Source organism: Phoca vitulina, unplaced genomic scaffold (assembly GCF_004348235.1).
Source record: "Phoca vitulina isolate PV1807 unplaced genomic scaffold, GSC_HSeal_1.0 scaffold1, whole genome shotgun sequence".
Classification (NCBI taxonomy): Eukaryota; Metazoa; Chordata; class Mammalia; order Carnivora; family Phocidae; genus Phoca; species Phoca vitulina.
The window spans coordinates 18538793-18553741 of record NW_022589704.1 but is presented as its reverse complement, the minus strand read 5'-3'; the positions used below and the strand labels follow the sequence as shown (position 1 = coordinate 18553741).

General features: G+C 48.1%; 1 protein-coding gene across 3 annotated transcripts in view; it reads right to left on the bottom strand.

The window, feature by feature from the left end:
* Positions 1 to 443: 443 nt before the first annotated feature.
* The window catches only part of NHEJ1 (non-homologous end joining factor 1), a 77184-nt gene continuing 62678 nt past the window's right edge, over positions 444 to 14949 (bottom strand). The window contains exons 6-8 of one of the 3 annotated variants that reach the window (XM_032401983.1): positions 2250 to 2310; positions 1583 to 1692; positions 444 to 1177 (exon numbers count right to left, since the gene is read on the bottom strand). In XM_032401983.1, the coding sequence (XP_032257874.1) occupies positions 1103 to 1177; positions 1583 to 1692; positions 2250 to 2310 (246 nt within the window). In that variant the 3' untranslated portion in view covers positions 444 to 1102. Of the gene's footprint in view, positions 1178 to 1582; positions 1693 to 2249; positions 2368 to 14949 lie in introns of all 3 variants that reach the window. The other 2 variants (XM_032401973.1, XM_032401965.1) reach the window with 2 other exon arrangements.

Genomic DNA, 14949 nt, shown 5'->3' with positions numbered 1-14949 from the left:
AACTTTCCTTCCTGTCTCTCCAAAGTAATGTTTCAGATGGTCTTACCTGTCAAGGACAACCTAGCAGGAAAGGCCAAGGGACTTTGCCAATCCTGGTCTGCTAAATCTTGCCTGATCTGCCTGAAGAGTTGACTTTCTAACGAAGATGCCGCCTATCTCATACAAACTTTGTCTTTTTTCCTGCTAAGGCCAATTCTGTTGTCTCAGAGAACTCTGTGGCCGTTCCTGCTCCCTGCTGGCCTGCCTTTTCAAGTTCTTCTAGTTGCCATGTTATTTGAAGTGGCATGAAGGATGGGAGAATAAAATCCCTTTCTCTCCCACTCCAGTGGGAAACTACCTCAGCCCTTGTGCTCGGAGCTCTTTATAATTTCAATCCCAGATTGTGGTTTAGTCTGTTGTCTATGCCTTGGAAACAGACAAAAAAACAAAAAACAAAAAAACACCCTACATGACATTGGGCAGAGGACAGCAGCAGTGATCTGTGCTGTGTTGTGCCCGCCACGGAGAGAGTTCTCGAGACCAACGTTCCCAAATGGAGGCTTAGCACAGGCCACAACGAGAGAAGCATGAGAAGAATCTGAAGGAGCAGATCGAGGGCCTAAACTTCATCTAGAGACAACAATGGGTGGGGCCCAGTAAAGTGAAAGAGGTTGGTTATATGTTCCACAGAATAAGCAATCTCGAAAGCAGGGGAGTGTGAGTGCTTTTTATTCTGGGCTTAAGAGAGAAGTGGGTCTCTGAGGAGCTAGGGACTCTTGAGAAAGGTGGACAAGGCTTCCTGAGCACGTTGTGCCTTTTTTGCTGACTTGTCCTCTGCACCTAAAGTCCATGGTAGGATCCTGGGTCTGGGGAACCTCCGACAAAAGAGAGGAAGGTATGGGATTCTCAGAAGCTGGCTTCCACTCGGTTAGGGAAGGCCAACGCCCAGCGGGTGGGAGCCCAGACTCCCTGGGTTAACAGTACCCACGCCTGTCCGCGGGAATTTGTTACTTCAGCCTTGCTGTGGGGCCTCTGACTGTGTAACCACTACAGGAGCTCCTCTCAAGGTGACATGAGGAAACTATTCTCCAAGCCCATCCTCCGCAGTCGGGACAGGGACAGGTTAACTGAAGAGCCCCCTTAGCTTCTTCCTCTTGACCTTTGACAGCTGAGGTCTGTGCATAGGGCCTGAAGTACCCTAGAATGAAAAGGAACCCGGGTTAATAGAGGTGTTGGAACAGATCCACTTAGGTCAGGAGAGGAACTTCCTTGCTCCCATGGCCCTGGTGGGGATGAGGGGTTGACACAGGTGTTTTGAAGTCTCTGCCAGGCAGTGAATGTGACACAAGACTTCATGCCATGCGTACATCCCTTCTCCCCTAAGGAACAACCTCACAGACCATCACTGGAAGTGGGATAAGGAAGAAAAGGAGTCAAGGTCCTTCACTTAGTACAGGGAAGATGCAAAAGACCATGACTCCCCTATCTAGAAATCCGTCATCCGGTGGCCTGGTCACAAATATCCTCCAATATTAAGGCAGCACCTCCACTAAGTGACAACTCCAAGGACCTCTGGTTCGGGGGCTGCAGGTGTGTGACTCACTGGGGGCTCTTTCTCGGGCACTGGGAGGGATGGTGCTAGTTCTTCCGGCTGGTTCAGAAGTTGGTTTTCGGTCCCTTGTGGGGAGGCACTGCTTGAGGGCTGAGGATCTCCTGAAATCAGAAAGATCAAGGGAAGACAGTGATAAATGCCTTCTTACCAGGGAGGCATTAGCATTTAGCAAGCATTCTGATCAAGGCCAGGGTTTAGTACTAATATATAAACAGACAGAAGTAGCTATAAATCCAACTTCCAGCTGACTCTCGGAAAGCCCCGCTTCTACTCTGAAGATTCCCCACTTTCACCAGGTAGGAGAGGAGTTTCTTTGACTCAAAACAGCCAACTGCTCCTCAACAGACAGGCAGAGAGATGAGTCTTTCTTCTGGTCCTCTCACTAATTCTCCTAAGCACCTAGACCAGTTCCAGTGGAAGTTTCTGCAATGACGGAAATGTTCCGCATCTGCACTGTCCGACTTGGTAGCCGCCGGCCATGTGTGGCTACCGAGCAATTCAAGTGTGGCTACAGCAAATGAGGAGAGGTATTTTCCATTTTGTTTCATTCGTATTTAATTTAAATAGTCACAAGAGGCGAGAGCTACTATATTGGCCGGCACAACCCGACACCGTAACTCTAACCCCAGGGAGACCAAGTACCTTTGGAGCTACTCACCAGTGCCCTGATGGTTCTGTCTCCCTTGGATCTCTTGTCTGGTGACTGCCATATACAGATTCTGTAAATTCATGACAAAGGGCCTTCCATCACCTACACTGCATGCCTCTGGTAGTTTCTATAGGGGAGCGGAGATGTGGTCATTGGTTATACTCTATCACCAGAGAAAAGGAGTTTGATATCCCACTGGCAGAAGTGGGATCAACCCCAAAAGAATTTATATAGAGAAGTTCGATTCAACATAGGACGTCCCTATCCACACCTTGTTGGGAACAGTATAAAGACCTCTCGTGAGGTCTTCTCTAATAGGCAACTCCAAATGTCTATCTTTAATTCCCCCGATACCTATTATGTTTTCCCATGAATACCCCTGGGGTATTCACCCAAGAGTCTCTAGGCTCTTTCTTCCAAAGGGATGACCTCTGAGAGGGCTGTTTTAGGAAATCATCTTTCCTAAATTGTCCCTGAGCTGTACAGATCACTGTTTTACTTACATTCACTCCTAAAGTTCCACACTAGAGAGAGAAAAAGGATGAAATGCAGGAAAGGGGAGAATAGGCAAAATGGGAATGACAGACTGAGAGACAAGGCTAAATTATGGAGCTATGGTGTTCAGTCGGAGGAGGTGGGGGGACTAAAGTGTGCAAAGCTTTGGAGGCTTCCCTGCCATTTTACATTGCTTTACTGCAATCCATGAACCCACAAATGGGGGTGACCATTCCCCCAAGAGGGGAGAAAACTGGTTCTTGAGGGGTGAAAAAAATCTTATTCTTTTAAAGTATGAAACATCTACATATAGTACACAAACAGAATTTTGCTCTATCTGTGGTATTAAAATTTCCTGAGGGGGAGTGATTAGGAAAAAGTGTCTTAGAAAGGCTCCTGAGCAAGGCGATGATGGGGAGAAAGTTGAGAAATACAGCTATCATCACACTCTATGTACCTGTTTCCTTCGCTGTGAATGAACTGTGGATTTATATCCACAGGAAAATGCTCTGCCTAGTTCAAGTTTCAGGCACTTGGCTTAACGGCTGACGGCGGAAGCAAGTGCAGTAAAAACGAGATGAAGGCGTATGATATCCCGGGGTCCCGAACCTGGCTGCACTTCACAATCTTGGAAAGGACCCAGAGTTCCTTCACCTATGCAGGCAAATCGTCATGGTTCCCAGGCAAGCTAACAGGTCTCTGAGGGAAGTCATGCCACCAGCTCACAGGGCACCCACCCAAGGATCCTGGATGGACCCACAGCTCGCATCAAGGGCACTTGCTCTGTGCTCTAGAAGGCATTCATTTCTGAAAACCCACCGCGGGAGAAGGATGGAAGAGAGAACGCAGGAGAGGTTCTGCTCCTTCCAGAGAAGGATGGAAGAGAGAACGCTGAACCACAGTCAGGACTCTCTCTCCCCGAGGATGGTGGGATCTGAAACACGTGTTGATCCCCAGGAAATGCAGCATCCATTCGTACTGCAACCCTACCTCCGTAAGGTCTCTATCAGGCTTGCACTTTCCCGGGAGACCACCGATAAAGTCAGAACTTGGCTTCTGGCTAGCAATCACCGCAGGAGTGAAAGGGCCCTGAGGAGCAAACTGAAAAGGGAAGGCAAACTCTCAGGCCATACACCTTGACCTCCCCTCACTCTCCTTAATTTCAGCTTCCCCAAGCCACGTGCTCCGAAAACACGTCCTCTGCTCTCCAGCCAGACAGCTCTGACAGCAGAGAGGCCAACAGCTGTTCTCCTTCCTCACCTCTCCTGTCTCCGGGGCAGCCCTTCAGATTGCTCACGAAACGTGGCCTCTTTCAGGCTCCGGCACACAGGGCTTCCTAGGCCCTGCGCTGTCTGTACAAACGGGTGGGGCAGAGTCTCAGTGGTCCCAGCTCCCCCCCCCCCCCCCCCCCCCGGCCCCGCCTGCCCCTTCTATGGAACCAGACAGACTCTTACGTTTTTTAGGGCAATCTTTAGCCAACTCCTGTACTGAGTCTCACAGTGAAGGGGCAGAAATGAAAGGCCATAAAGCCAGTGCTGTCCTGAGCCTAAGTCCAAATACAGAACCGGTATCTTGGACCTTCCTCCATCCTTCCCTGTCTCCGAGAGATCTGGTCCTGCAGTTGTTGCCAAAAGTTATCCCACCTGAGTACTCTCAGAAAAGTACCACAAAGAGAATATCGGAGGCTGCCTGAGCGGCTCAGTCGGTTAAGCCTGGTTCAGGTCAGGATCTCAGGATCCTGGGATCGAGCCCCACGTCCTGACTCCCCGTTCATCAGAGAGTCTGCTTCTCCCCCTCTCTCTAGTAAATAAATAAAATTTTTAAAAAACAAAAGAAAGAATATTGGTATATTTGCTGCATATTTCCTATATGCTAGACACGGTTCTAAGAATTTAAATGTATTGATGCATTTTGTCTTATTCCCTGCTGTCTCCCTGGCACTTGGGACTGAAGTAGGGCTCTATAACCACCTGTGAATGAATAAACATGGTCGGCACTAGTATGACCCCATTTTACTGAGGTGGTTCCAACTAGTAAACAGAGCAGGATTAGAATCCAGACAGGCTGACCTCAGGGCCGACGAATATAATGACCACCCTATTTACTTCTCTAAACAGCAGAATTTTAGTCCCAAGGGCCATACACCCTTTCCCAGGATCACAACCATCTGTGCCTCCCATCACAGATCACTTGCCTCAATTCCCATCCAGCTCAAGAACAAACTCCCTCAGGTGACAAGAGAGAAGTGAGCAGAGAATCTGGAGGTTTGACCTGAAAAGCTGGCCCCACCTGGAACCCTCAGGGGCTGAGGCCATCCCTCAATCCTAGTCCAGCCATTCCCATCATCACTGATTCCATGCGCATTATCCTCACAATATGTAAGGAAAAGGAGGTGGAGAGGCCCGGGCTTGGGAAGGAGAAACATTAGCTCCCTGTGCAGGACAATGGCAGGGGCGAGCTGGGGCAGGCCGCCGAGATCAAAGGGAGAACAGCGGGGTCAGGACTAAGAAAAGCAAACAGCAGTGCCCCCTGCCATAAGTACGAAGGAGCCAGGAGCAAGGTGTACCAGCCACAAAGCGGGTCACTGCCCAGAGTGGGGAGGGGAAGAAGAGACAGGTCGGTCTACTGTGGAATGCGTTCATCTGATTAACCCAGAATCAATTCTATGCAGCAAAAAGCTACTGAGATTCTACCATTTGTTAGGTACTAGAGGACTGGGGCGAGGGAAGGAGATGCACCCTTCCCTCCTCAGAACGGGGCTGAGTCAGCCAAAGATAAATAAGTTAGAGTCCCTGCCTCAAGGAGTTGATATTCAGGTGGGAGGAGCAGGCAGATTTCAGGTTTTTTCCAAGTGTTACGCTATCACAGAGTTAGAAACAAAGGGTAATAAGAACTGGAGAAGAAAGGAAGGAATTCTGACCATCCAGCAAAAAGCCTGGGGCAGGATTGGGGGTGGTGAGGGGATGGGGGTGACATAGGCCAGCCTTGCGAATGTGGGGAAGTATTTGAATCACAAAAGTGTGAAAAGACAGGATATGTTGATGTATCTCATGGGAAATAAGACCAGAAGACTAAGTTCATACCCGCCAGATTGCTAAGGGCTTGGTGTTCTAAACTAAGGATATGCCCCTGGAAGTTTCCTTTTGTTTCACAAAGTGGCTTTCTCTACTACACCCGTGCTTGCCAAGGCTTGCTTGGCTCTGAATGACTATTGAATCAAGGGTGAGGGGTCAGAAGCATCCTCTGGGTTTGCCTTCATAGGCTTTCTGCTCCATTTCGTACCTCTTCACTAACTGAACTGCTAGACTGTGACTCTTCAGTAGGCAAAGCAGAGCCACATTTCTCTCCTATCTCCAGTTCACTGGGACTTTGGCCCCTGCCATCTGGCCGTATCAGGAGCTTTAGGAAAACCAAAGCTACAGAAATCCTATAGGGCAGGGACGCCTGGGTGGCTGTGGGTTAAGCGTCTGCCTTCGGCTCAGGTCATGATCCCAGGGTCCTGGGATCGAGTCCCTCAGTGGGGAGCCTGCTTCTCCCTCTCTCTCTGCCTGCCACTCTCCCTGCTTGTGCTCTCTCCCTCTCTCTCTCTCTGACAAATAAATAAATAAAATCTTAAAAAAAAAAAAAAAAGAAATCCTATAGGGCATTTTATTTCCCCTTCTTTTCCTACTGCAGCCCATTTCTGTTCCTAGTGCCCAAACTCCCCCTCTTTAGTGGAGATGTGTCTGTAGCTTCCATCACCACCATGAGGTCTCAAACTCACTCCCAGTGGTCCAGAAATTCCAAGGCTCCCTCCTGCTCACTGACCCCAGCAGGATCTGCTGGAGAGATCCCAATTGTTGCTTTCCATTAGAAATAAGAGGTTGATGGAGCGCATGGGTGGCTCAGTCGGTTAAGCGGCTGCCTTCAGCCCAGGTCATGATCCGAGGGTCCTGGGAATGCATCCTGCATCGGCCTCCCTGCTCATCTGGGAAACTACTTCTCCCTCTGCTTCTGCCCCTGCTTGTGCGCTCTCTCTCTCTCGCTCTCTCACTCTCTCTCAAATAAATAAATAAATAATCTTTAAAAAAAAAAAAAAAAGAAGAGGTCAGATGTCCAGCCCTACTCTCCCACCCCCCCCCCCAATTCCATCCCTCCTTTCCCTGAGGCTGTTTCAGAAGAGAAACCTTTAGAATTCTGAGTAAGGAAAGGCTGGACCCTGACGTACTGCTCGCCCTACTCAATATGAGCCCATGGCCCAGGAGACAGGTGTAGGGGACAAAAGAGAGATAGGAACCATGCAAACCGGAACTCCCCAGCATCAGCCTTGAGCAGGTCTTTGGGGCGGCCCCCAGCTGTCTTGGTAGCACACCCAGCCGGGCAGGGCCCCCAACACACAGCTTCCAGAGGGTAGGAGTTCCTCTCCTCCCTCCTGCAACCTGGTAAACTCTGTGGGTAGCACTCACCAACTCCCTGCCATGGAGAGCTCAAGCCTCCCTTTAGGAAATCATGGACATTTTCATCATTAGCTCCACGTAGGGTTAAGGGCACATTGGAAAATTCTTCTAAGGTCTCACGTTACCAAAGGGTTACCAAAATAAATAGAGAAGAACAAGAAAAATGGTTTAGGATGAGGATTCTAAAGGGAAAGACTCTAACAAACAGAACTCCTCCCCAGTGCTCCTCTCCACCCTCCATCCATTCACCCAACAAATATTTACTGACCCTCTACGGTGTTCAGGATGACTGAGATGCTGGGGATATAACAGATTGAACAAGAGATAAAGAAAAAAAATCCCCTACCCTCTTGAAGTCTACAATCTAGAGAGGAAGACCAACAATAAACACATAGCTGATTAAAACATACACTCTATCAGATGGTGACAGCACCATGGAGAAAAATAAATCAGTGCAGGCATTATGGGAGAGGGGCGGGGATGTGTTACAATTCTGAATAGAGGCCAAAGAAGGCCTTGCTAAGACGGTAATGTTTTTAAAAGACCCAAACCGAAGTGAGAGAATGATCCATGTGGCTAGCTGGGTCAAGGGACCAAAATTCCCAGTTTGCCTGGGTCTAGCCCTGGCTCACGCTTGTTGCTGTTTATTAAAAGACGTCCTTTTCTCTCCTATTAGGTCCCAGTTTGCACGATCAATTAGATGGTCACCCTGTATCAGAGGACGAGCATGGCAGGTTGGTGCAAATTGTCTGTTTATTTGAAATCATGAGTTAATGTAGTATGTTAGCTTCTGTTCTGTAAGATGGGGACCATTAGAGCTTATTGAGGAGTGAAATGATCTGATTTACATTGTAAAAGCATCACTTTGAGTGTTGAAGGACAGGAGAAGTGGGCAGATCTTTTAGAAGGCTGCTAAGATTTTGAGTGTTGAAGGACAGGAGAAGTGGGCAGATCTTCTAGAAGGCTGCTAGGATGATCAGGTGGAAGGTGGTGGGAGCCTGGGCCTGGGGGGCAGCAGGGGAGGTGGCGCGAAGTGACCAGATTCTGGGTGTATCTGAAGGTATGGCCAGCAGGATTTGCTGATAGAGTGGGTGTAGTATTCGAGAGGAGTCAAAGATCACTCCGCTCCAGGGCCGAAGGTAGATGTCACAGGGGGATGACCCAGAAACCTAAAATAAATCCCTAGACCAAAGAAAACCTGAAATGACCCCTACGGCCACAACACAGACCCAGCTTTAGTAGCAAAAGAGTGAGAGTAGAAGGAAAGATGAATCTAATGCCCAGGGGAAGTATCACAGTTTAAAAAGAGAAAGCCGGAAGTGGCTTCTCACTCAAAGAGGAAGCAGCAAGATTATCCAGGGATTAGAAAAAGAATTCTTAGAAGAAAAAAGAGAAGTAGAAATAAGCTTTAAAGTTCTGGCTTGAGAGCCCAAAGACTTGGATTTGTACCTTAGGTCTATTTGCTAGTGGGAACATTTTGGGCAAGTTATTATACTCAATCAAGGTCTGATTCTTGAGAGAGAGAGAGAGAGAGATGGAGGGATGGATAGATGGACAGGGGAGGGGGTGCTGAGACTAATAATCTCTATGTCAGGGTTCATGAAAGGATTAAACGAGAGAGTAGAGTAAGTACCCAAGAAATGTCCGTCCCTTTCCTCTGCGAGGCACACTGACACTTTTCTTACCTGGCCCTGGTCCAGTGCCAAGGAGGCTCAAGAAAAGACTTAATGCTATAGTGCATGCAAAGAAACCAGGTCCGACCCAGTTATTAACCCTTACCCGCTCAAAGCATATGCTCTTCCAACAACTCAGTGACTAATCAAAGTTCAGAGCAGGGCCCCATGGTCATGGAAACCCTGGCTGGTAACCTGTGGGTCCTTCACTGTCCACCATCTCCACACGAGCCCCCTCCTCAGACCCTGGTGAGGACCATGGCTGAGTGGCTTCTGTACCAGCAGGTTCTAGCTTTAAATCCTCACTTTGCCAGTCAGTGGCTATGTTCCTCCCCAGAAAAATGAGGATAGCTATCCATACCTATTTTCAAGAGATTGCTAGAAGGGTCACACGCAATAATACAAAGGTTGTTGTCTGCTCGGTATAGATGATGTCTCCTTATCTCCCCCCAAACTGCTCTGTTGCTTCTCAAAGATCTTCTTTGTTCTCCCAAAGTTCAGGACCTGCCCGCGAGGTCCAGGTCTCACTTCCATCCCTCTCACCCTCTTTCTGGCGGGGTGGGTGCCATAGTGGAGAGCAAAGCTAACCTCTCCAGAGGCACACGGAGCACAAGCACCTTGCTCCCCAAAACACTCCAGCAGAAGTATTCCACCTAGCCCCACCTGTCCGAGGACGCTTCAGCTGGGGGCCCTTTCTCACCGCCCCTTCCTGGCCCCACATGAGCCTCGTGCAAGAGGCTCCGCCAGGCCATTTCCAAACCAATACACATTCAACAAAGGCTATTGGGAAAGCAGAAAAACACGAGCTGCAGATCCATCATCCACACAGTGAACAGACAAATGTATTTTGAAGGGATTAATCTCTGCATTTCTTCAGAATCTGAGAGGAAAAAAAAAAAAACACGTTACCAGGATACAGAAAAGAGACAGGGTGGTGATGTCCAGGTTTTTCAGAGACAACCAGCTCCCTCTCCCTCCTCCCTCCCTTCGATTTCCACAGCAGCTGGCTCGGATGAGCTGTCTCAGAGTTTCAGGCAAGATCCAGCCTCTGTCTGCTCCCTCAGAGAATACCCCTCGGATTCTCTCAGCCCGCTGATTGCAAATCTCGCTGATTTGGGAGAGCACACGGTACCCTAAGTGCACAAGGCACGCTGCCCTTGAAGATGGCATGTGAAGACCAGACAGCTGAGGTTGCTCCCGTGTTTGGTCTGGCTTAGCTTTGTTTGGGTCTGTGTCATGCCAGGCCTACCCTGACCATTCTGGCCGCCGCTGCTGACCTGGCGCTGGTCTCCCTGCAGCCCCTAGCTCCCGAGCCGGGCTCTGCGAAGGAGAAGCCACAGACAGGCCTGACCTTAATCTTGTGTTTGGGAGCCTGCAAATCCATTGCAGTCCACCTTGCCCCTCCCCACGCTAAAACAAGGCGGGGGAACGGCGGCACACATACATGCATACATTCAGGCATGTGGGTCTGCAGTCTAGTCAAACCGCTAAATGACTCTCTTTGCAGCCTGCCCTTCTAATGGGGTAGTTTTGCTGCCTCTCTCTCTCTCTCATGGTGCCGGAAATACAATGGAGATAAGATATGTGCACAGTTCAAAACATTTTGAGATAAAGTCCAGTCCTACTTATATTATTCAGATTTTTCTGGTTCCTCTTGAGGCCCAGCTAGCTCCCTGAGCTGTAGTCAGAAGAGATGAGAGACGGGAGAGAGACTATGAAAGAGATGTCCAAATGGACAGCCTGGGGGCACCTGGGTGGCTCAGTTGGTGAAGTGTCTGCCTTTGGCTCAGGTCATGATTCCAGGGTCCTGGGATCGAGGCCCGCATAGGGCTCCCTGCTCGGTGGGGAGCCTGCTTCTCCCTCTCCCCACTGCTCATGCTCTCTCTCTTTCTCTAATTAAAAAAAAAAATCTTCAAAGAGACAGCCTGAATAATATCAGTAAGATTAACATTTTGGGATGCTTTCAGTGTATTAGGTACTAAGCTAAGCATTTTAATGCATTATCTCAATTAATCTCCACAGTAGCCCTATCAGCCAGGCACTAAGATCATTCTCAACTTATATATGAGAAACAAAGGCTCAGAGAGGTTAAGTAACTGAACCAAGGCCACAGCTAGAGAGTGGCAGAACACTGAAGGAGAAGACCCAGGAGCCCAAACTCCAGAACATACCCTTGATCCGCTGTTACACTACCTCTCAGAGTCACCCAGGGAGACAGGCATTCCTCCCTTCTGCTCCCGCCTCCCACTTCCCCAGAAGAAGGCTGCTGGTCCCCATTCTGAGGCCTAGTACTAGAAGCTAGCCCTCACCTGCTTCTTAAATCCCCAAAGAGCCCAAGAGGCTGAGAGAGGGAAAAGACGTAAGGCCCTCCAGAGAAGGAAAGCCTTACTCAAGCCCTGGAGGGTCCTCCAATGGGACTAGAAAATCAGCAAAAGGAGTCTCTGGTACAGGGAGGCTCTAGACTCAAAATCTCCTTTTAAAATAAGTACAGCCCCTCAAAGTCATAGCAGGAAGGCCCCTCAGCTCTGCCCCAAAAGAAAAATAATGGTAAAGGGAGTGGGAGTGGAGGTGGGGGGAAGGGGCCGCTGCGCTCATAAGAGCCCTTTGTGGTGGCTGCCCCTGAAAGGGGGTTTTGCTAGACAAGGTGGAACTTCTCAAGGTGACAAGCAAATGGTACAGCCTAAGCTGTGACCCTTTGCTCGCTCCATAACCACCCCTCCCCTTTGCAGGGCCGAGCCTACACTGTCCCCGAAGCCCCACCCAGCCCCAGCACAAACCGGGGCTTTCTAGTCTGGAGAGCGCCTAACAAGCAGCAAAGGGGCTGGGGGACCAGAGTGGTTTCCTGGGGGGGAGGAATCCTCGGAGCCCCTCAGAAACTGCGGCAGCGGCTCTCACTCCTGCTCCAAGAACAAGCAGCTCCTGTCAGCTCTGGCTCAGGGAGGGGCTCCGGCCAGCCTGTTTGGGAGACAAGCAGTCTGAACGATGGTCAAGCACCTCTCTGGAGTTCAGCCACCTCACCATCCTCTTCCCAAATGGAGATGAAACCGTGTGGTAGAGATCAGAAAGAAAAAGCGTAAGGTTTAATAACAACAAAAATCACAACTTCAGGGCAGGCACCTGGCTCCGAAAGTTCTGGATCCCTGCCCTGTGCCACGAGCACATTCAGGAGTGCAAATTTCATTTTTTTTTTCCTGTTCGAGGGAAGAGAGGACAGTCAGCTGGGTCTGCAGGGCACAGAGGTGATTTAGAGGATCTGCTAGTATTCTCTGTAGGACCTCCACCACTAAAGGGATTCTCTTTCACTCCAGATTACACGCTTGACAGCTGGGAACACAGCCCATGGTGGCCGTCATTCATGGGCTCCCTGCTCCCCATCCCCCGCCTGCTCCCTACTCCCTGTAGGGTGACACAGTGTCCCGTCTACCCTACGAAATCTTACTCTGTAGGGTGATACACCGCCTCCCCATACACATCCATGTACACACACACACACACACACACACACTCGTGATAAGGGCCTGATCTTCATGACCTTACGTAGGTAAAGACTGAACAGGACACAATCACAGGGGAAAAGCCTGATAAATTGGACTCCACTAGAATTAGGAACCTCTCTGCTCATCAACAGACACCACTAAGAGCAAAACAGCAAGCTACAGAATGGGGAGAAAATGCCTGTAACGCACATAACCAACAAAGGACTCGTTTCCAGAACAGATGGAGAATATATGAAAAATTCTTAAAAATCAGTATGAAAAAGACAAATCACCCAAGAGAAAATGGACAAAAGGCCTGGTCAAATCTAAATGACCTACAATTACATGAAGAAGTACAGAACCTCATTAGTCACTAGGGAAGTTAAAACCACAACAGGGCACTGCTGCATATTTACTATGATGGCCAAAAGGGAAGGGGCAGATGGTGCAAGTGTTGCCAAGGATGTGGTGCAACCAGAACTCTTGGATGATTCTTGGATGAGTCCAAACTGACACAGTCCCTTTGGAAAACTGTTTGGCAGTATCGTATCTACTAAATCTAAACATGTGTATAACTATGAAGCAACCCTTCCAATTCTATGCATATATCCAATGCAAATGGATAAATAAATTGTGCTATGATCTTACAATGAACTATTATCCGGAAATGAAAATTAACAGAGTGCTGGGCACCACAACAAGGATAAACTTCGTGAACATTTTTTTGAGGGAAAGAAGTCACACACAAAGGAGGATGTACCATAGAATTCCATTTATATGAAGCTCAAAACAGGTCAAAATAATCACATGAGAAGTCAGGATAGTGGCTACCCTTTAGAGGTGGTATGTACGGAGTCCTGGAAACTTTCTAGTTCCTGATTGGGTACTGATTATATGGCCATGTGCACTTTGTAATAATTCTTCGAGCTATACGCTTATGATATGGGTACTTTTCTGTATATATCTTACACTTCAAGTTGAGACATTTATTAATAAAAGATAAACCACCATGAAAAGCAATTTGGCAGTTCCTCAAAAAGTTAAGTGTAAAGTTACTATATGACCTAGCAATTACACTGCTAAGTTTACACCAAAGAGAACTGAAAACATATGTTCATACAAACACTTGTGCACACATGATCATAGCAGCATTATTCATAATAACCCCAAAGTGGAAATAACACAAGTGTCCGTCAGCTGATGGATGGATAAACAAAATGCGCTAGACCCATATAATGGCATAGTATTCTGCCGTAAAAAGGAATGAAGGACAGATACTTGCTTCAGAGGACGAGTCTTGAAAACATAATGTTAAGTGAAAGAAGCCAGACACAAAAGACCACATCTTGTATAATTCCATTTGTATATAATATTCAGAATAGGCCAATCCACACAGAGACAAAGTAGATTAGTGAGTTCCAAGAGCTGGGGGGGGGGGGGTTGAGGAAATAAGGAATGACTGCAGATCAGTACAGGGATTCTTTTTTTCAGGGTGATGAAAAGGTTCTGGAATTAAAATAGTAGCTATGGCTGCATAACCTTGTGAATGTTGTAAAACCAGTGAATTGCACACTTCTGGTAAATGTTATGGTAGAAGAATTGGAACTCCACTTTCTAAAAGGATTTTTTTAAAAGATAAAGTCTCTGCTCTCCCCTTATCTGCTTCCCATTCTATACTCAGTTTCCTCTTTGAGGAATAGACTCTCAGGCTCCCAACAGGCCCGGACAACATTTAAAGGATGTTAACACAGTGCGGCAGATCCCTGCCCAGGGACCGAGTGACTGGACTTAGCACAGAACGGGGACAGAGCATGGGATCTAGAGTCACACAGCCTTGGCTCTGAAAATAAGGCCGCCATTTACATATTTGTTTTATTATCTTAGCTAAGTGACTTAATTTTTTTTTTAATTTATTCTTTAAAAAAGATTTTATTTAGGGCGCCTGGGTGGCTCAGTCGGTTAAGCGTCTGCCTTCAGCTCGGGTCATGATCCCGGGGTCCCAGGATCGAGTCCCGCATCAGGCTCCCTGCTCAGCTGGGAGTCTGCTTCTCCCTCTGCCCTTCACCCTGCTAGTGCTCTCTCTCTCACTCACTCTCTCTCTCTCAAATAAATAAATAAAATCTTTTTTATTACAGAGAGAGTGAGCAGGAGAGAGAATCTGAAGCAGATTTACGCTGAGCACAGAGCTCAACTCGGGGCTCAATCCCACGACCAAGAGATTGTGATTTGAGCCGAAACCAAGACTCAGATACTCAACTGACTGAGCCACCCAGGCGCCCCGTGACTTAATCTTTTTGAGCCTCAATTTTCTCTCTCTAAAACAAGTAAAATAACTCCTATCAATGAGGGTTGTTGGGAGAAGTGTTAAATGAGATCATGTGTGTGATGTGTTAATCCCATTCCCTTGAGTGTTCCAAGAATCTCTGCTCCTTGAAGGCAACCAGAAGCCCTTTAATTAGGCTGAATGGTATGGGCTCTGGAGTCAAAATGCTTCTGCTCAAATCCCAAATCCACCACTTTCTCTTGCTAGGCCCTTGTTTCTCCAGTGGCACATTGGCAATGATAACACTACCTGCATTACAGAGTTACCATGAGGATTAGATGGTACATGGGAGGTGCTTGCCATGCT